The sequence below is a fragment of the Neoarius graeffei genome, chromosome 2 (genome assembly GCF_027579695.1).
Source record: "Neoarius graeffei isolate fNeoGra1 chromosome 2, fNeoGra1.pri, whole genome shotgun sequence".
Taxonomy (NCBI): Eukaryota; Metazoa; Chordata; class Actinopteri; order Siluriformes; family Ariidae; genus Neoarius; species Neoarius graeffei.
In genome coordinates this window covers 94,184,325-94,207,513 of record NC_083570.1, presented here as the reverse complement: position 1 = coordinate 94,207,513, position 23,189 = coordinate 94,184,325, and the positions used below count along the sequence as shown (strand labels likewise).

Genomic DNA, 23,189 nt, shown 5'->3' with positions numbered 1-23,189 from the left:
CAAACACGAAACAAACGCAAGTCGGCAGATGACCATAAAATACTCGATAGTTACGATATAATTATATGCATCTCACACAGAATTTACGGAGATATATCGAGTATATTCGTACTCCCTAGTACAGCCCTAGTCTGAATCTTCACTTCATATATAGTTTTTATTTTCAACTAGCCAGCCGGACTGGCTAGTGACAGGAATTACCCGCCAAATGACAAATGAAGTCACCTCGGGCGACCGGACCACCGCGAATTTCGAGCCCTGCATACCTGTGAATGGCAAAAGTATGTGAACCTTTGCTTTCAGTATCTGGTGTGGCCCCCTTGTGCAGCAATAACTGCAACTAAATGTTTCTGGTAACTGTTGATCAGTCCTGCACACCAGCTTGGAGGAATTTTAGCCCATTCTTCCGTACAGAACAGCTTCAACTCTGGGATGTTGGTGGGTTTCCTCACATGAACTGCTCGCTTCAGGTCCTTCCACAACATTTCCATTGGATTAAGGTCAGGACTTTGACTTGGCCATTCCAAAACATTCACTTTATTCTTCTTTAACCATTCTTTGGTAGAACGACTTGTGTGCTTAGGGTCATTGTCTTGCTGCATGACCCACCTTCTCTTGTTCATGGACAGATGTCCTGACATTTTCCTTTAGAATTCACTGGTATAATTCAGAATTCATTGTTCCATCAATGATGGCAAGCAGTCCTGGCCCAGATGCAGCAAAACAGGCCCAAACCATGATATTACCACCACCATGTTTCACAGATGGGATAAGGTTCTTATGCTGGAATGCAGTTTTTTCCTTTCTCCAAACATAAGGCTTCTCATTTAAACCAAAAAGTTATATTTTGGTCTCATCCATCCACAAAACATTTTTCCAATAGCCTTCTGGCTTGTCCACATGATCTTTAGCAAACTGCAGACGAGCAGCAGTGTTCTTTTTAGAAAGCAGTGGCTTTCTCCTTGCAACCCTGCCATGCACACCATTGTTGTTCAGTGTTCTCCTGATGGTGGACTCATGAACATTAACATTAGCCAATGTGAGAGAGGCCTTCAGTTGCTTAGAAGTTACCCTGGGGTCCTTTGTGACCTCACCGACTATTACACACCTTGCTTTTGGAGTGATCTTTGTTGGTCGACCACTCCTGGGGAGGGTAACAATGGTCTTGAATTTCCTCTATTTGTACACAATCTGTCTGACTGTGGATTGGTGGAGTCCAAACTCTTTAGAGATGGTTTTGTAACCTTTTCCAGCCTGATGAGCATCAACGCTTTTTCTGAGGTCCTCTGAAATCTCCTTTGTTCATGCCATGATACACTTCCACAAACATGTATTGTGAAGATCAGACTTTGATAGATCCCTGTTCTTTAAATAAAACAGGGTGCCCACTCACACCTCATTGTCATCCCATTGATTGAAAACACCTGACTCTAATTTCACCTTCAAATTAACTGCTAATCCTAGAGGTTCACATACTTTTGCCACTCACAGATATGTAATATTGGATCATTTTCCTCAATAAATAAATGACCAAGTATGATATTTTTGTCTCATTTGTTTAACTGGGTTCTCTTTATTGACTTTTAGGACTTGTGTGAAAATCTGATGTTGTTTTAGGCCATATTTATGCAGAAATATAGACAATTCTAAAGGGTTCACAAACTTTCAGGCACCACTGTAGTCCTGACAACCTCCCACACTCCCCTTTCACCATTCTTCTTGGTTGAGCAAGAACAAAATCAGCCTGCTTCCTCTTCCCTGCTCTTCCACACTCATCCTCCTCAGAGCCAATCGATAGTATCTTTAGCCACACCTCCCAGGCACCACTTAGCAAAGGTTAATGCACACATGGTGGCAAAGCCCCACAGCAGCACCACTCACCTATCTGTTTCCACAACTCCCTTCACCTCCGACCTTTACTTTCCCGTCCCGCTCAAAAAGGCTACTTCAGACCTGGAGCTGTTTCTCAGCAACACCAGGAAGGTCTTTTAAGATGTAAAAATTGCGAGAAAGTTTCTCCACATTTTAAAGGAGTCATGACATCAGGACTGCTAAGTGCTTGGTGAAACCCAGCAGCCGTAATTCACCATGGTTTGAATACTCGGTACGCTGATGAGCATGCATGCTCATAATGGCCTTCTGTCGAAATGATATGAATTATGCAATAGGACTCCTAAGTTTTATTCAGAAGAATTGCTTAGCAACAAGAAAACCTAATTCACCCCAATCAGGCCAGTTTCATGGTAAGACAATCACAAAATTGAGTTTGGAAGGAGGCAGAGTGGACACTGAGAAGGTTAATATGAAGCAGTTTTCAAACACTTGAGAATTTCGTGTCAGGTATCTGAGAGTTGAGCACTGAACTGAAAATAACTTCAGAGTTCTCACAGCAATGCGAGATCGACGGTGTGTGGGTGTGGTCGCTGCCACTACATACAGTATATAGCTGTTAGTCTGGCACTTCATTTACACCCGTTTTTACCATCAGTATCTTAGGAATACGTGCAAGAATACTAGAACTGTACAGTGCCAAGACTTCCATGGCCAATGTGAAAATTCCTCCAGCACTATCTTTCAAACAAAGGCGAAAATAAACCATGAAAAATCTCAAGTGATTAAAGATCTCTGCTAATTCTTCAAGTCTCAAGCCAAAAGCTTGGGTTTTGCCAGCCATGGTGCACTTTAAAGAAAAGAACAGAACAAAAACGAATGATCACCGAACATGCCTTCATAAGAATACTCGAACACAATTCACCCATTTGAGGGGTCTGTGAGCTGACCTGACATCATGGCATCAATCAGAGAATGAATAAACAAAGAACAGCAATCGCAGAGATAAAAGCAGTGTTGTAGTTGAGTCACTAAACCTCGAGCCCAAGTCCAGTCTCGAGTTCAAGTCCGAGTCAAGTCCAAGTCATTTAAAAAAAAAATTGAGTCGAGGCCGAGAACAAGACTTTAACCGCAGAAGGTGTGTTTATTAATATAAGTCAAGACAGGTGAACAATCCAGAAGGCAGGCAAAATCGTAAAACGGTGAAACAGGCAATAGGTCAAGCGAGGCACAAACAAGCTATTGTAGACTCGGCAAAATCAAAGACGAGAAACAGGAAATCGGGGATCAGGAAACCAAACAAGAAAATAAGGCTCGGTAATGTGTCAACAACACAACTCAATACTTCGCACACCGAATCTGTTTTCACAGTTTTTATATCAATGCACTGACTGCACCTTAATCCTGTGCAGGCGCGAGTCATTTATGGCATGCGCGAGAGAGTCCGTTTGGCGCACACGCTATCCGGAGCGAGCCCAAGAGTCTATCTGATGCATGCGCCAAGGCGCTCAGGCGTGACACTCCATCCATCCATCTGTTATCTGTAGCCGCTTATCCTGTCCTACAGGGTCGCGGGCAAGCTGGAGCCTATCCCAGCTGACTATGGGAGAGAGGCGGGGTACACCCTGGACAAGTCGCCAGGTCATCGCAGGGCTAACAGGCGTGACACTCTTGCACAAAATTAGTACAAAATTAATGTACGTATAAATATGCCAAATTATTATGACACGTTACAAAAAATAAAGAAAAAATCCTAGTCCTTTTCTCCAATTTATGAGTCTGAATGCAGTTAATGCACAAGTCCAAGTCTAATTCATCACTGCTCAAGTCCAAGTCAAGTCACGGGTCCTTAAAATTAGGGCACGAGTCGTCTCGAGTACTACAAGTCTGGATGAAAGATGTGTACGATATTTGGACCAAAGATGGGGAGGTCTCACAGCGCACTGTACAAACTTAAAAAAACATTGAATAGACATATTTTACATTGGAAACAGTAGTTTGTGTACTGTTGGCTTGAGCAAGGCTGTCCATTGGTGTTTCCAAATGAGGGGCGATGGAAGGGTTGACAAAGCAGTACTGAAATGTTTCTAATGAAGGAAGGGTAATATGGTAAATTATTATACATACAGGACACTTTTTCGATGGAATAAAAACGTGTTCTATTCCCTTCTAGCAGGTTTCATTCATTTGCTTTGACAGCATGCAATGTTGTTAGCATATCGTTTATCCTACATGTATTACCGTATTGGCCCGAATATAAGACGACCCTGAATGTAAGACGACCCCCCCTTTTCCAAGTTCATCTTTGGGGAAAAAGTTTTTTGAAGACCAAATGTTCATTCATATAAAGCGTATTTATTTCAAAATTCTGTTTAAAATTAGAGGCTTTTGTTTTTCACATTTAAATAGAGGTCATTTCAGTCTCATTTCCGTGAACACTTTTCATAGAAGTAAAAAAAGAGGCTAAACTGCAGGCTACTAGACAAGCCAAATTAAAAAATTTAAATTGCATTAATTCAACAAATTTGTCAGGTTTAGATTGAAAGTTTATAAACTTCAGAATGTCAATGCATTAACTTCCCATAGCCTACGGGAATATGGAATAAATTTGCAGAACAGTGCAAATGCTTTAAACAATGCATTAAACAATACATTAAGGTTTACAATAATAAACAACTGAAACAATGGACAGGGTAGTTTGCTAAATTACAGCTACTCAGCACAGAGATCCTCAGCCTCACTTTGCTCACTCTCACTGTCCTCACTTTCACTTTCGTTTTTGGCGGCATTTTGTCTAGTCCGCGAATTTAAGACGACCCCCCTTTTTAAGAGCTATTTTTTACAACAAAAACACCGTCTTATATTCGAGCCAATACGGTACGTCACTCTACCCAATGGAGAATAAGCGTTGAATATGGTTTACGATATTGCATGGCCGTCAAGACAACATAAGGTCACACATCGGAGCTGATGCGAATATCCAATGAGAAAGTTTTCTGCTGCGCATGCACAGAAGCATTTCTTTGTTCGCCGGGAAAGAGAAAGACGCATTGAACACCTGAAAGGCTACCAAAACTTCATCAGATATTCTTCACGCATATTTACAAGTAGTGGTGAACCATTACTATTAGAGCTGGGACTTGAGCTCAGCCAAAACTTAGCCAGACACCAAAAAAGCAACAGGGCAAAGGATTTTGTGAGGGATTAGCGGCAGGCTGCCAGGTCGCTCCATTGTGTGTAGTTGTCGATGTTGATTTTAAAAGTAACTCAGTAAACTACATGGGGAAATGAATACTTAAGTCTGAGTGAAAAATACTGTAGCAAATGTGTGTGGAAGAAGAGTCTGGAGACAGAAATCTTAGTTTCTCGGTCGTTAGCCTGTCCTACTCGCTCTCGATAGATAGCACTGGCTTGACCGCTTTATTAGCATTCGCTCACACTACTGATGAACGCTACACTGGCTGGAAGGTGACTTCACTGCTGCACCGACTCACGGTTAAGCTCACGTTGGCCTTCGAGGAGGCCTAGGACAATACACTTTTGGTCCCTCCCATTATAAATCAAAATCTGATTGGTTAATTCATCTGTCACTTCCTACAAAAACATACACTGCCATGGCCTTCTGTCCCGGCAATGAAGTCCTAACCAATGAGTGAGCAGCTCGAAACTCTTCTCAGCCTAGACACAACAAACAAACAAATCTCACTGGATAACTAATATTTTCAGGACAGTAACGCTTTCATTTCTGAAGCAAATTTGATAGAAAATGAGGCCGAATTAGAAGAGAATAATTATAATGGAATTATGAAAGAAATTAAAGAATGAAAGAAATTAAATATAACATTTGAAATGCTGAACTGTTTGGGCTTCTCTGAAGGCCTAGAAGGCCCTGACGGTTCCCCTCTGGTATATGTAGTATGATGATAATAATGGCTGGCTTTTTTTCATGATCTATCAGATATATTCCATTCAGCTACTCGTCTTCGACTCGTTCAATATCATGCTAGCTGAATGGAATATATTTGATATACCACTCAACACCAGCCAATATTATTTAAATATTTTGAGACTTTGCTGCCAGCATCGTAACGTTGAATTCATTCGTCTTTAGTAACTGCTTTATCCTGGTCAGGATACTTTGGACTGGAACACTATCCCGGGAACACCAAGCACCCTGGACTGGATATTGTGAGGAAGCAAGCAATGCTACCCACAATGCAACACCATGCTGCTGCATAATACTAAATCCTTATGACACTCAATGAACCTGTTTGGACATTTCACACTGTCATATCTACGAGCATCGCGGCTAGTACGCGGTCCGCGCTGACCCTCGGACCTTCACCCACTCAAACACACAGCCAGGGACGGAATCTCGCTAATGGCACGCCATAGCTAATGAGATGAATCTATCCATTACAGAGCTTTAATGAGATTAAATCTGCACGGCTAGTAATTAGCCACCGGCCTCCCTAGCATTAACTTCTCTCCTCAGAGGCAGTAAGAACCGCCGTCGCTGAGCTTTGCCAGAGGACATTAAAGTGACTGGACACATAATAATCCAGATGTTGTGACTTGGTGTCATTGCACTTTTTTCCCCCCCTCATCGGGAAACAAACTGATCAACCGCAGTCATGTTGGATAAGAGCAAGGCTTAATGACAGACCGGGCGGCAAATCGGTGTTGCTAAAGAGGAGCACTATTTGCTAATTCTCGTTTCGAAGCAGATCTGCATACTGGAGTCATTCAAAATGGTAATGGAGCAAGAGATGACTTGCAGGCAGCAGGGTGCTGTGAGATTCTCTAAACAATTCTCATTATTCAAATGAACGTAATCAGGGACTTATCATTTTTAGATGGATGTTAATTGCTTTGAGCAGACTTTCCGTTCTCTGCAAAATCCTAAAAGTACTTTTGCTAGAGGGGAACGCTGTACCGTGGCAATATTTGAAAAGCGTTAAACTGCTTTTCGCCTCGTAACTCAGTGGTGCAGGTAAGCGCGGTGGCGGAGACTGCAGAGCTTCAGGTTCGTGCGTTCTCAGTGATCATTTTCTTTCGCACGAGGAGTCCATGCAGTAAGAAAATGAATGGTGCGAAATGGGCAGATTAGATTGGTCGCTGAGAGGCTTTGATCCTGCTGGCTGCTTTTGATCTGCACATCCGGCTCCTGACTGCGACCGCGGCACAATGGCCCATTTCACTTTCATTTGTGTAAGCTGTGAGGGTGTATAAAGAACAGCGCGCGGATGAGAAGCACATCATTTGCATTCATTTAAGCCCTAATCACAGTCACTTCAAGCTCTGAGTGGCTTCGCTGTTCCACAGGCAAATAGGACCTCCAAGAGTCAGGAATGAACAAAAGTGCACGGCGCGTCGAGCGATGACTCCGTTTGCCTGCAATCCGGTGTTTAAACGGAGAAGCATCATGGGGTCGGTATACATCAATTCTGACAAGGTGCCATCATCCCATACTGACACCGGTGCCAATCTCGACACAACAGGAACCTGAGATCACACTGACTTCATTCGATATAATTAACAACACTGAGATCATACAGTCTGACACTGAGCGTTCCTTATTCTCCATCCTCACTCTCCGCATTCCGTCTCAAAAGCGTCTGTACACTTTTTTTTTTTTGCAAAATATAATTTATTCACAAAACATCCTCTAAATGACTGCAATTTCTTTGTCAACACACACACGCAGAGTCTTCTCTCTCGCTCATGCTGAACCAGTATTCACACATCTGTTATGTGTGTAATTGCACTTCGAATGTGTTCCTGCGTTTTGTTTTGACTGCGCAAAACTCACAGCAGACTCAAGGAGGTCGAATTCTACAAGCCTGTATGTATCGGATGCACCGAACACTCCTGCTGAGACATCAATCCCCTTCCGAGGGCAAGAAAACGCCTCTTTAATTCTAAGTCCAGCAAATGCTGAATAAACGCAACAGCACTGGTTTAACAGCACTTTCCATTGCTACTCTGCATAAAGGCATTTTCATATCATTTAATGCTGTTACAGAAGGAGCCCGTGGCTCTATCCTGTCTAAATAAAGTGACCTTTTTAAGTGACTACCATGTTTTGATTGCAGCCGATGCATTAAAAACTAAACCAGAACGTCAAGGACGTAGTGGCTCATCTGGCCTGCCATCAAAACGACCAAAACTTCAAACAGAACCGAAATGTGACGATGTGAGTGAGGACCAACCTCCACGACAAACTGTTTACAACAGGAAAATCAAACCAAGGACTGAATTCTGTTCCCTGAGGGAAGATCGACCCGAAACATCCATCAGAACGGAATTCGCATGATGAATGAGAGGAGATACAACTCTAGTCAGAAGGAAATGTGTTAAGTCGACCTGATTACTAATTTGTTAGCCAAAAATTGACAATGCAAATGACCAAGTTTTGTACAGACGGTCTCGTTCTTTCAAATAAAACAATCAGAACTGAAATCCATTGAGAACTCAGGGAGGGAGGAGACACGATTTAACTGAAAATGAACAAAGTTGTAAACAAGTTGTTTACAACAGGAAAAATCAACAAACACAACCAAATTTTGTCCCTCGAGGGAAGATCTACCCAAAACACCGATCAGAACTGAAATCGGGTGAAAGCTGTGAGAGGAGATACAATTCTAATGGGAAGTCCGCAAACTCGTTAAGGTGACCTAATCAGCAGTTCGTTAGCAAAAAATTTAAAAAGTGTTGCCAGGCAAAACAAACCTCACCCGGCAGGACTTATTTGATACCCATGTGTTGATAATGGTAATATTTCTCAATCGTCAGCTGTCAGATTATAGTCAAATGAATAATTTGACTATTTGACTTTGAAATGTCAAACTCAAGGTCATGGATTTTCATATAGTCCTATGAAAATCCATGATCTTGAGTTTGACATTTCAAAGTCATTCAAGGTCAAAGGTCATGGTGCCAAATGAAAGCCCATATGGCACTTTCTATAAGTTGATAATGGTAAATATCTGTCTACCATCAACCGTTTTCAAGTTACAGCCCTTTGAAAATCCGTGACCTTGAGTTTGCCCTTTCAAGGTCACTCACGGTCAAAGATTATGGTGCCAAATGAAGGGCCATATGGGAGTTCCTATATGCTCATAATAGTAAACATCTGTCTATCGGCAACTGTTTTTGAGTTATAATGGAAAATATGTTATTTTGACCAAAAGGTTGACCTTTCCGGTCACCTTGACCTGATTACACCCAAAATTTAATCAGGTAATCTATGGACCATTGCCCACCTACTGTGAAAATTTTAAGTCAATCGGTGCAACCGTCTGGACGCTAGATTGTTAACAAACAGACACACACAAACAAACAAATGAAAGTTTGAAAGAAAACTACGAGATACACTACCGTTCAAAAGTTTGGGGTCACCCAGACAATTTTGTGTTTTTCCATGAAAAGTCACACTTTTATTTCCCACCATAAGTTGTAAAATGAATAGAAAATAGAGTCAAGACATTTTTCTGGCCATTTTGAGCATTTAATCGACCCCACAAATGTGATGCTCCAGAAACTCAATCTGCTCAAAGGAAGGTCAGTTTTATAGCTTCTCTAAAGAGCTCAACTGTTTTCAGCTGTGCTAACATGATTGTACAAGGGTTTTCTAATCATCCATTAGCCTTCTGAGGCAATGAGCAAACACATTGTACCATTAGAACACTGGAGTGAGAGTTGCTGGAAATGGGCCTCTATACACCTATGGAGATATTGCACCAAAAACCAGACATTTGCAGCTAGAATAGTCATTTACCACATTAGCAATGTACAGAGTGGATTTCTGATTAGTTTAAAGTGATCTTCATTGAAAACAACAGTGCTTTTCTTTCAAAAATAAGGACATTTCAAAGTGACCCCAAACTTTTGAACGGCAGTGTACACTCCATCATGTAGCATATCAGTGGAACCAGAATTGAAAGATGAACATTTCTGAATTGGTTTGAAGTAAATATGACGAATATGAAGGAAGCTATCACGAAAAAAAAAAAAAAGATTTTGACCTTTTTGGTGACCTTGACGTTGACTGGATGACCCTCAAAATGTATCCATGTATCCTGAAAGTTTCATGAAGATTGTTCCAGCCGTTTTCCCGTAATGTTGCTAACGATAAAACAAAGAAACCCCACTGAAAACAACACCTTGCCCCCTGGTGGACTCCGTCCCGGGCGAGATAACAATACAATGGCCAAGTGTTGTGCAGGATGACGAGTTCTTTCACACAAAACAACAAGAACTGAAATCCATTCAGAACTGAGGGAGGAGATAGGATTTAACTGAAAATAAACAAAAGTTGTAAACAAATTATTTACAACAGAAAAATCAACAAACGACCAACCAAGTTTTGTTCCTCAAGCGAAGATCTACCCAAAACATCAATCAGAACTGAAATCTGGTGAGAAATGAGGGAGAAGAGATGATTCTAATGAGAGGCCTGGAAAATTCATTAATTTGGCCTAATTAGTAACTCACTGGCAATAAAACTGACAAAACAACGACCAAGTTTCGTGTGGAGTGATGAGTTCTTTCAAACAAAACAATCGGAATGGAAACCTATGGAGAACTGACGGAGGCGATACGATTTAACTGAATTGTGGACGACGGATGCCACGCCGTGGCAATAAAAGCATGACTAAGTCCAAAGTTTGTAAAATTTGAGGCTACTGAATCTGTTCCTACCTGGCGGAAGGTTTGGTCTCTTCCTTTTCTTGCTGCCGTTGTCAGAACTGATCTCCAGAGGACACTCGGACACCAGAGGCCCATTGGTGTTATTAAACTGCAGTGGCTCGTTGTTGGTTGCGGGATCGAAGGGTAGCGGGTTTAGTCCTGGGAAAGACACACAAAAATAAAAGGACACACAAACCGTTAAAGGTGAACTGGATTTCATCAATATGCAAACATCTGAACTAACCAAGGAACGACCCTGGATAGAGGACGCCACTTCAAACGATCCTTGACTGGAACTCGAGGATGTCAAAGAGAGACATGATTACGTGAGGAGTCTGAATGAGCCCTTTTGAATACTGAAGGATTAATTTCGATTCTCATTTGAAAGGCAAAAAGATGGAATTATTCACACAAAAGGTTCCCATCGGTTGTTCACCCCTCTGGCTTGGAATCCAATCCCATGATATAAACTGACGTCAGGGTCATGCGCACTACAGACAAGCGATCGATATCCAGAAACTACTGTACACTCCTGTTCCTCCTGTGCGGGGGGGAATGAAATAAAATAAAATAAAATAAAATAAATCAGAGATTCGACAACAAAGGGCAAATTACCTGATGAGTTATGGATTCGATAACAGCAAGGATACTGCCACAAAGCCAAGGAACAATAAGCCAATAATTAAAGTGACTGCTGTTTAGTCTGTTTAAAATCCAGGTGTTCTGCTCTCTCCTACAGTAAACGCGAGATGATATTCAGAAAGCAAATAAGGAACGCAGCACTGGACACTGGACATGCAATATTCATCACCAATCCTTGAGTCCCCCCCCGACTTTGTTGTTCTGAAGAAAACAGGAAGGGTGGGGTTCTGAAATGTCACCTTGTGTCCTGCAGCTTCCTATCGATTTCAGAGAGAAAAAGGCTGACGCAAAGTTCACAAAGTGACGCTTTAATTGTGTGCCTTACTGTCCCACGCGTGACCTCCGAGGCCTGCTCTGACAGTACAGGGATACAGGAAACTCTCTCAAAAAGACAAACCAAAGGATAGAACTGGAGGGTAGAAGCAAGTAAAAGCAAGAACAGAACAGACATGACGACGAATATGAACCTGTTACAGATAGAATTTAAAAAAAAAAAAGTAAAAAGGCTAGAAGTTGGAACAGTAGGATGCCAGAACAACGAAAGAACAGATACTGATGACAAGTTAAACAGGGCTTTATGTGGTATCGCTTTCTCGCTATCATTCCCTAGAGAGCTTTGTAAAGTAGTGCAAAGTCCTTGGCACGTAATGGGCTGCTAATGAGAAACGAAGGCTGCTGTTCAGTGATGAGTCATAGAGTAAAAACTCTGATTAAGATCTCAGCACACGCTCCTGAGTCTCTCGCGTTTTCCTGTCCATTAAACAGAGCTCTCGCATGGAAAATGACATTCGATTCACCTGCTTGATCCGTAGTCAGGATTCCAGACCTTAATGCACTACAAATATTCCCTGAGTTGCGAGTTTATCAGGTCCACCTCTCATATAGGCGTACTTTGCAGGTCCACGATTACCGACTGTAGCCCATCCGTCGCTGTGTACAGGTTGTACAACCCCGATTCCAAAAAAGTTGGGACAAAGTACAAATTGTAAAAATGGAATGCAATGATATGGAAGTTTCAAAATTCCATATTTTATTCAGAATAGAACATAGATGACATATCAAATGTTTAAACTGAGAAAATGTATCATTTAAAGAGAAAAATTAGGTGATTTTAAATTTCATGACAACACCACATCTCAAAAAAGTTGGGACAAGGCCATGTTTACCACTGTGAGACATCCCCTTTTCTCTTTACAACAGTCTGTAAACGTCTGGGGACTGAGGAGACAAGTTGCTCAAGTTTAGGGATAGGAATGTTAACCCATTCTTGTCTAATGTAGGATTCTAGGTGTTCAACTGTCTTAGGTCTTTTTTGTCGTATCTTCCGTTTTATGATGCACCAAATGTTTTCTATGGGTGAAAGATCTGGACTGCAGGCTGGCCAGTTCAGTACCCGGACCCTTCTTCTACGCAGCCATGATGCTGTAATTGATGCAGTATGTGGTTTGGCATTGTCATGTTGGGAAATGCAAGGTCTTCCCTGAAAGAGACGTCGTCTGGATGGGAGCATATGTTGCTCTAGAACCTGGATATACATTTAAGCATTGATGGTGTCTTTCCAGATGTGTAAGCTGCCCATGCCACACGCACTAATGCAGCCCCATACCATCAGAGATGCAGGCTTCTGAACTGAGCGCTGATAGCAACTTGGGTCGTCCTTCTCCTCTTTAGTCCGAATGACACGGCGTCCCTGATTTCCATAAAGAACTTCACATTCTGATTCGTCTGACCACAGAACAGTTTTCCACTTTGCCACAGTCCATTTTAAATGAGCCTTGGCCCAGAGAAGACGTCTGCGCTTCTGGATCGTGTTTAGATACAGCTTCTTCTTTGAACTATAGAGTTTTAGCTGGCAACGGCGGATGGCACGGTGAACTGTGTTCACAGATAATGTTCTCTGGAAATATTCCTGAGCCCATTTTGTGATTTCCAATACAGAAGCATGCCTGTATGTGATGCAGTGCCGTCTAAGGGCCCGAAGATCACAGGCACCCAGTATGGTTTTCCGGCCTTGACCCTTACGCACAGAGATTCTTCCAGATTCTCTGAATCTTTTGATGATATTATGCACTGTAGATGATGACATGTTCAAACTCTTTGCAATTTTACACTGTCGAACTCCTTTCTGATATTGCTCCACTATTTGTCGGCGCAGAATTAGGGGGATCGGTGATCCTCTTCCCATCTTTACTTCTGAGAGCCGCTGCCACTCCAAGATGCTCTTTTTATACCCAGTCATGTTAATGACCTATTGCCAATTGACCTAATGAGTTGCAATTTGGTCCTCCAGCTGTTCCTTTTTTGTACCTTTAACTTTTCCAGCCTCTTATTGCCCCTGTCCCAACTTTTTTGAGATGTGTTGCTGTCATGAAATTTCAAATGAGCCAGTATTTGGCATGAAATTTCAAAATGTCTCACTTTCGACATTTGATATGTTGTCTATGTTCTAATGTGAATACAATATCAGTTTTTGAGATTTGTAAATTATTGCATTCCGTTTTTATTTACAATTTGTACTTTGTCCCAACTTTTTTGGAATCGGGGTTGTACTACAATCTGAAAAAAAGACACAATCCATATTGCTGAAATTGACCGTGATTAGGCTTTGATCACGAGCATTTGCCTCCTACGTAAGACGTTATTACGTGCTTTCAAGCGTGCGCAAGACGGACTGCATATCTCCGAAATTACGGCAAATGCAACACCAACATGGGCAGTATAGCATGATGTGACTCAGACCTTATACACTCACTGGCCGGTCGTCCAGTTTCAGCGCCAGTTGAAGGCTCGGATTCCTGCTCTTGCCTGGCAGGAGTGGAACCTCATGCGTTATTCTGCTGTTATGGTTCATCTGTCTCAAAGTTTGACCTGTTGCACATTCGGAGTTGCTTTTCTGCTCAACACGATTGTAAAAAGTGATTATTTGAGTTCCTGTAACCTTCCTGTCAGCCCAAACCAATCTGGATATTTTCCTCTGATACTTTTTCTCTCAAGAAGATGTTGCTTCCTGCTTCCAAGTTGCATTCTTGAGGATTAAATACAGTCCTCTCAGCCAATCCAAATTGTTAACAAACCTAAAACCCGAATGTTGAACAAAGGAAAAGGGAGTTGAGGCTTTCTCAGCGGAATAAATAAGCATGCACAGTTTATTAGGCAACGTTTAGCATGCAGAATTATTATGCAACTAAATGAAAAGCTAGAATATTCCCATCTCACTTGTTTATTTTAATCTTTAGAGTAAGTGTAGCAAGTAAACAACTCAGAATTAACAAATAAACGCTTTTGGCATTTCAGAAATATTCAGTGACCTCATTGTAAATCTCGCGTTTAAGAAGGGCCCACAAGTTCTCAATAGGGTTTAATGTCAGATCAGATGAGGAAGGGGGCCACGCCATTACTCGGACATCTTTAAAGCCTTTGCTGGCTCGCCAAGCGGTGGACTACTTGGATGCATGTGACGGTGCATTGTCAATATTTGGCATGAAATTTCAAAATGTCTCACTTTCGACATTTGATATGTTGTCTATGTTCTATTGTGAATACAATATCAGTTTTTGAGATTTGTAAATTATTGCATTCCGTTTTTATTTACAATTTGTACTTTGTCCCAACTTTTTTGGAATCGGGGTTGTATTCAGTCACATGACTTTTGCTTGCGAGATAAAGTGGTGGTCAGACAAACCAATTTGGCTGCTGTTTTGTAAAGGAGCTAGTATTTTGACTATTTTCGGTCAAACTACCTTCAGAAAGTTGCTCTTTGCGATGGGATTTGAGCCTTACACATTAACAAAGAAGGATTTTTCCTATGAGTTGGAAAATTATCCATCCGCTGAGTTCCCCGACATCTCAAACTACCTGGTGCTGCAGACATCGTTCTGCACGGACAAACGGATGAAAACCTGGAACAGCATAGAGGCGTACAACTTTTTATATGTGGCTGGGTTGAAGATCTGAGGATCAGGACACTACAAGAGAAATCCTGTATCGTTTATGCCTGGGTAAGTAGAAATTTTAGGCTTTTAGTACACGTCTTTGAGATGGTTGCTAGGATGCTACAAGTTTTAATACCGAGTGTAAACAAACCACAGCTGCTCGATTCTCAATCCTCCCTGCTCTTCTCTTCCAGGTAAATCATTCAGAAAGAGCCACAGAAACCTCTTTAAAGATCTGGGTATTGGTGAAACAGGATGGAGAAGTTATGGGCGGGGAAGCAGTTTTGTGCTGTTAACTCTTAAGCTCTGCTTTTGTGTTTACATGAGTCGTCTTGATTATCTTATCGATCTAGTTGAGTGTAGGAGCCCAATCTACATCATAGCCCTTGCAAAGATTGCTAGGACATCCTGATAAAGTGAAAATATGGTGTCTTGCAAAAGTATTCATCCCCTTTGGTGTTTGTCCTGTTTTGTTGCATTACAAGCTGGAATTAAAATGGATTTTTGGAGGGTTTGCACCATTTGATTTACATAACATGCCTACCACTTTAAAGGTGTGAATTGTCTCTTTATTGTGACAAACAATAATTAAGATGAAAAAAAAAACCACCCAGAAATCTGGAGTATGTATAGGTATTCAGCCCCTTTCATGTGAGACCCCTAAATAAGAGCTGGTCCAACCAATTCACTTCATCGGTCCCATAAGTAGTTGATTAAGATCCACTTGTGTGCAATCAAAGTGTCACATGATCTGTCACATGATGTCTGTATAAATCAACCTGTTCTGGAAGGACCCCGACTCTGCAACGCTACTCAGCAAGCAACATGAAAACCAAGGAGCCACCAAACAGGTCAGAGACAAAGTTGTGGAGAAGTATAGATCAGGGTTGGGTTATAAAAAATATCCCACAGAGCACCATTAAATCCATTATAGCAAAATGGAAAGAATATGGCACCACTACAAACCTGACAAGAGAAGGCCGCCCACCAAAACTCACAGACCGGGCAAGGAGGGCATTAATCAGAGATGTAACAAAGACACCAAAGATAACACTGAAGGAGCTGCAAAGATCCACAGCGGAGATGAGAGCATCTGTCCATAGGACCACTTTAAGCCGTACACTCCACAGAGCGAGGCTTTATGGAAGAGTGGCTAGAAAAAAATAATTGATTAAGAAAACACATTTGAAGTTTGCCCAACAGCAGCCTCCAACTACATGGAAGAAGATTCTCTGGTCAAATGAGACTAAAATTGATCATTTTGGCCATCATGGGAAATGTCATGTGTGGCGCAAACCCAACACCATTCCTACAGTGAAGCATGCTGTGGGGATATTTTTCATCTGCAAGGACTGTAAAGCTGGTCAAGACTGAAGGAAAGATGGATGGCACTAAATCCAGGACAATTCTGTTTGTGTCAGCCAGAGGTTTGAGACGAGGACGAAGGTTCACGTTCCAGCAGGACAATGACCCAAAAAACACACTGCTAAAGCTACACTGGAGTGGTTTAAAAGAAAAACATTTAAATGTCTTGGAATGCCCTAGTCAAAGCCCAGACCTCAATCCAATTGAGAATCTGTTCGACTAGAAGGAATTTAAGGGCCACTTTATTTTGGCCTGAGCCACTAAGAATTCAGGGATACCGGCCTGAGTGGCGACCAAGCACTAAAGTTAATTTTTAGACCTGCTCATAGGCACTGCAAGCCTGGAAGAACCAAAAACAATCCGACTTGTGGTATAGATCACATTCTCTATAATGCTACGTATTTTGAGGTCTCACATGATGCAAACAAAGCCACAGAAATATTGGTGCAAGTGTAGTCTTGAAAAGCACAGGGCATATTTTTCAGTTCACATAAATGTGTCAGCACAGTCATATTTTGTCTCGGGCTTGTAGTCTAACAATAGTGGATGCGCCATACAGACCAAGATGGGGAAAAAATGTAAAAAAAAAAGTAGGGACGGAGCGGAGAGGGATGCTGATTGTATCTGTCGGCCCTGAGGACATCGGGATATGAGAATTCCTGTGTGGGACTTCATGTGCGTGCAGCTCGTGGATATTACAGACCAACTGGCATAGCTGGTTGTCACAGACAAAAAATTAGCACCCTGGTATAATGATGACACTCGCACTTTAAAACAGACCACTCGAAAATTGGAACGTAAATGGCGTCAAACAAAATTGGTAGTGTTCAAATTAAGCCTCGGTCACAACCGGCTGTACGTGCTCCTACGGCCGGTCTACGTGCAAAAAACGCAAGAAACGCACGGAGGGCGCGCGTGTGACGTGCTGATTTTCGAGCCGTAGACTGGTCGCAGACCGGCTGCAGAGGTTCTTTGTCATGTCAAACAAACTCTACGGGCGCTTACGTTTTTTTCAGGTTGCAAGACAAACTTACGGCCAATGCGCGTCTTTCTCCATGAACAAAAAAAAACACAGCTATTTGGGAAACGCCAAAAATCGCACGGCCAAAAAAACGTACGTCCGGTTGTGACCTAGGCTTTACCGTGGAAGGAGAGCTTCCTGAAGTATAGAAAAGCTCTTAGTGCTGCGAGATCAACATATCTCTCCTACCTAATAGAAGATAACAAAAATAATCCTAGATTCCTATTTAATACTGTAGCAAAATTAACCAGGAATAAGTCCACTATAGACACATGCACACCTGTAGTATGTAGTAGCAACGATTTCATTAATTTTTTTAATGACGAAATTGAGAATACCCGACAAAAAAATTCAAACTACTAATTTAAGGTCAGACAGTGTAAGTGACCCAGCAGTTAACAATATAACTGTATCAGATCATCAATTAGAATGTTTTACTCCCCTAAAAGAAACTGAATTACTTTCATTAATCTCGGCATCAAAAGCCTCAACTTGCGTACTAGATCCCTTACCTACACGTCTATTCAAGCAGATAATGCCTGGAGTAATTGAACCGCTTCTAAAAATAATAAATTCTTCTCTTATGATTGGCTGTGTACCCAAATCCTTTAAACTAGCAGTTATCAAACCACTGATTATAAAACCTGACCTTGATCCCTGTCAGCTGTCCAATTATCGGCCAATATCAAACCTCCCCTTTATCTCCAAGATCCTTGAAAAAGCTGTGGCACAGCAGTTATACTCATATTTACATAAGAATAACATCCATGAAATGTATCAGTCAGGATTTCGACCTCATCATAGCACAGAGACAGCTCTGGTTAAAGTAGTAAACGACCTACTGTACTGTTGGTGTCTGATCAGGGATGTGTCTAGAACTAGAAAATATGACCACATCACCCCTGTCTTATCCACACTGCATTGGCTCCCAATCAAATTTCGTATTGATTATAAAATAATACTATTGACCTTTAAAGCACTAAATGGTCTCGCGCCACAGTACCTGAGTGAACTTCTGGTCCTCTATGACCCGCCACGCCTACTTAGATCAAAAGGTGCAGGCTATCTGCTGGTACCTCGTATAGTGAAGGCTACATCAGGGGGCAGAGCCTTTTCTTACAAAGCCCCACAGTTATGGAACAGCCTTCCAAGTAATGTTCGGGAATCAGACACAGTCTCAGCGTTTAAGTCTAGGCTGAAAACATATCTGTTTAGTCAAGCCTTTTGTTAATGGTGTTTATGAGGTAAAGGAGTAGATCCCGAGGGTCCTCAGATATAGTGTTTTGGTAAACTGGGATGTATGGATGCCGTCAGTCCCCACTCGCTTGCTTACTCGAGTTTGTTGACGGTGTAGTGGCTGCTGCTTTATGTCCCGGGGCTCCCTCATGCCTGTGTTACCTTCTGGCTCTCCCCTTTTAGTTATGCTGTCATAGTTAGTTGCCGGAGTCCCTGCTTGTACTCAGGGCAATATGTATACTGTTCCTACTTATTGAGGTGACATTGGGCATACCTAACAACCTGTGTTTTCTCTCTCTTCTCTCCCCCCCAAATCTGTCTCTCTGAGTTAAATGTCGGTCCTAGGATCGAGATCCTGACCTCTTCTGCTCCTCAGACCTGCCTGATCCATCCTGGTGCCCTGTGTCTGGTTGGAGTCTCATTGCATCGCTCCTGTGGAGGGCGGCCCCATGTGGACAGTTGGGGGTCGCACCTGGAGGACGCTCTGGACTCTTGCAGTGGTGCTTTTGTGGCTGGGGACTGCAGTTGACTTGCTGACTTTAGGACTGCAGTTGACGTGAACGGTTTTGCGCTCGGGTTTCCGTTGGTGGGGGGTTTATACCATCAACGAAGCTGACTTTATGTTAGGACTGTTAATGTTAGTCATGTTGTCTGTTGTTGCCCGGAAAGGGATGGGTTCCCTTTTGAGTCTGGTTCCTCTTGAGGTTTCTTCCTCATGTCGTCTGAGGGAGTTTTTCCTTGCCACCGTCGCCACAGGCTTGCTCATTGGGGAGAGAACAGGGATAAAATTAGCTCATATTTTAAGTCGTTCAAATTCTGTAAAGCTGCTTTGCGACAATGTTTATTGTTAAAAGCGCTATACAAATAAACTTGACTTGACTTACAGTGATGAAGCAATTGGCTGCCATTTTGACAAATCGCTCGAGGTGATTATCGAGAAATAGTCTGAATTGACTCCCCAAACATATGGAAGATGATCCTCTGGTCAGATAAGACTAAAAATTTACTTTCTGGCCAAGTTGTATTCCTGCGTTTCTGGGATAATCTCCAGATCCATTGTGACCCTGACCAGGATAAAACACTCACTGAAGACGAATGACTGAAGGCATACATTGCATCATGTGTTTTATGAGGTATTGTTTAAAAAGGACATGTTCATGCAGGGAAACTGAATCTGTAAACCGTACGTCACATGTGAAAATGTATTTAGGAGACACAGATTAGTGAGACGCTCCATGTGGTGCTGCTGACCCTTACATGAACTTAAAAAAATCCATAGCTAGAGTTTATTTTATACATTAAGCACAGTGGTGCAGACCACACACATGCACTCTTCCTGGACAGGAGAACCCCTTCTACAGTGGGACTTGAAAGTTTGTGAACCCTTTAGAATTTTCTATATTTCTGCATAAATATGACCTAAAACAACATCAGATTTTCACACAAGTCCTAAAAGTAGATAAAGAGAACCCAGTTAAACAAATGAGACAAAAATATTATACTTGGTCATTTATTTATTGAGGAAAATGATCCAATATTACATATCTGTGAGTGGCAAAAGTATATGAACCTCTAGGATTAGCAGTTACTGTAATTTGAAGGTGAAATTAGAGTCAAGTGTTTTCAATCAATGGGATGACAATCAGGTTCCACTGGCTCCAGATTCAAATTCAAGACCATTGTTACCCTCCCCAGGAGTAGTGGACCAACAAAGATCACTCCAAGAGCAAGGCGTGTAATAGTAGGCGAGGTCACAAAGGACCCCAGGGTAACTTCTAAGCAACTGAAGGCCTCTCTCACATTGGCTAATGTTAATGTTCATGAGTCCACCATCAGGAGAACACTGAACAACAATGGTGTGCATGGCAGGGTTGCAAGGAGAAAGCCACTGCTGTCCAAAAAGAACATTGCTGCTCGTCTGCAGTTTGCTAAAGATCACGTGGACAAGCCAGAAGGCTACTGGAAAAATGTTTTGTGGACGGATGAGACCAAAATAGAACTTTCTGGTTTAAATGAGAAGCGTTATGTTTGGAGAAAGGAAAACACTGCATTCCAGCATAAGAACCTTATCCCATCTGTGAAACATGGTGGCGGTAGTATCGTGGTTTGGGCCTGTTTTGCTGCATCTGGGCCAGGACGGCTTGCCATCATTGATGGAACAATGAATTCTGAATTATACCAGCGAATTCTAAAGGAAAATGTCAGGACATCTGTCCATGAACTGAATCTCAAGAGAAGGTGGGTCATGCAGCAAGACAACGACCCTAAGCACACAAGTCGTTCTACCAAAGAATGGTAAAAGAAGAATAAAGTTAATGTTTTGGAATGGCCAAGTCAAAGTCCTGACCTTAATCCAATGGAAATGTTGCGGAAGGACCTGAAGCGAGCAGTTCATGTGAGGAAACCCACCAACATCCCAGAGTTGAAGCTGTTCTGTATGGAGGAATGGGCTAAAATTCCTCCAAGCCGGTGTGCAGGACTGATCAACAGTTACCGGAAACGTTTAGTTGCAGTTATTGCTGCACAAGGGGCTCACACCAGATACTGAAAGCAAAGGTTCACATACTTTTGCCACTCACAGATATGTAATATTGGGTCATTTTCCTCAATAAATAAATGACCGAGTACAATATTTTTGTCTCATTTGTTTAACTGGGTTCTCTTTATCTACTTTTAGGACTTGTGTGAAAATCTGATGATGTTTTAGGTCATATTTATGCAGAAATATAGAAAATTCTAAAGGGTTCACAAACTTTCAAGCACCACTGTATATTCATGGAGTGGAAGATCCATTCACACTCACGACAAAACAAAACATATTAGCTTCTCCTGAGGAACCCCAATCCAAGCTTTAAAATAAATAAAAAATGTAAAAAAAAAATCTTCAAATAGAAAAGGAAAATTATTCTTTTAAATACATGGAGAATTCTTTTTTCTTTTTCCTTTTTGGCTGAGATATTGAACTCTTCCCTCAGATTGTGATGCTTCAATAGAGCCACTGATGAGATTTAAATGAGTATTACCCTTCAAAATGCTGATAGGCGCTGAGGACTGAGACGGATGCAGATCACACGTGCAGAACACATACACCAGTCTTATCTTTCAACAGAGAGAGAGAGAGAGAGACACAGAGAGAAGGGAGTTGAGCAAAAGGCGGCGAAGGACTAAGCAGAGGGAAAACGAGCAGGGAAAAGAGAAATGTAGAGAGAAAGAGAGAGAATAGGAGAGTGGGTGGGGACGGCAGCTGATGAAGGGCAGTTCCTGTGAGCAAAAGCTCTGACTATTCTTCCAAGGAACTGCAGGCTGCCGGCTACCTCTGACACCAGATGAGACTCATGCATTTATTCATGTCCGCAGACCCTGTTTTGGTAAATGTTCCTCTTGCTTTTTGTTACTTAAGTTGAACGGTTCAATAAGGTGTTTACAGGAGAATTTTAACCGTCTCAAAGCAATTGCTGGTGGCATACTGCAGCATCATCGATGCCATGATGAGTCTCTCATCTTGAATTTAGTAAACATCCATTCTTCTTCTTTTCAGATACATCATTAGCTTTCTTCATGTTTCCATCAAAAAAAAAAGTGCCCTCTACAATCTTTGACACCCCTTGTAAAGATTAGCAAAATGGCTGAGGGAAAAAAAAAAAAAATCAATCCACCTTTTGATGAAGTCGCTTCATCTCACACTGAAAAAAAATGGGAAAAATCCAACCTTTAATTGAAATAAATGTATTCAGAGAGAATTAAAAAAACCACATATGCCACTATTAACCCCCCCCGGATTTAATACTTTGTACAACCTCCTTTGCCAGTAAAACAGCACTGAGTCTCTTGATGAGCACTGAGTCTCTCCTATAACATTTTTATAAGGTTGGAGATGCAGAGCAGGACATCTGAGATCATTCTTCTTTACACAATCTCTTCAGATCATCCAGGGCCCTCGGCCCTCTCTTGTGCTCTCTCCTCTTCAGCTCAGCCCACAGGTTTTCAATGGGGTTCGGCTCAGGGGACTGAGATGACCGTGACAGAAGCTTGATTCTGTGCTCAGTGAGCCATTTTTGTGTAGATTTGGACATATGCTTCAGATCATTGTCCTGCTGGAAGATCCAGTGACGACCCAGTTTTAGTTTCCTGGCAGAGGCAGCCAGATTCTGATTTAAAATGTCCTGGTATTTCATGGAGTCCATGATGCCATGAAGCCTAACAAGGTTTCCAGGGCCGTTGGAGGAAAAACAGACCCAAAACATCACAGAACTTCCACCATATTTTACAGTTGGGATCGGGTTCTTTTCATTATAGCCATCCTTCTTTTTACACCAAACCCACCTGGAGTGTTTATTGCCCAAACCTTTCATTTTTGTTCCATCAGACCATGGAAAATGGTTCCAGTCAAACTTGAAGTAGCGTTTTGCAAACTTCAGGCACTTACGTTTGTGGTTAACTGACAGAAAAGGCGTTTTTCTGACACACCTTCC

At 41.9% G+C, this 23,189-nt stretch overlaps 1 protein-coding gene across 3 annotated transcripts in view; it reads right to left on the bottom strand.

The window, feature by feature from the left end:
• The window catches only part of enox2 (ecto-NOX disulfide-thiol exchanger 2), a 766,926-nt gene that overhangs the window by 360,453 nt on the left and 383,284 nt on the right, over nt 1-23,189 (bottom strand). For all 3 annotated transcript variants that reach the window (XM_060915209.1, XM_060915211.1, XM_060915210.1), the window contains exon 3: nt 10,534-10,680. In XM_060915209.1, coding sequence (XP_060771192.1) covers nt 10,534-10,680 — 147 coding nt within the window. The remainder of the gene's footprint in view (nt 1-10,533; nt 10,681-23,189) is intronic.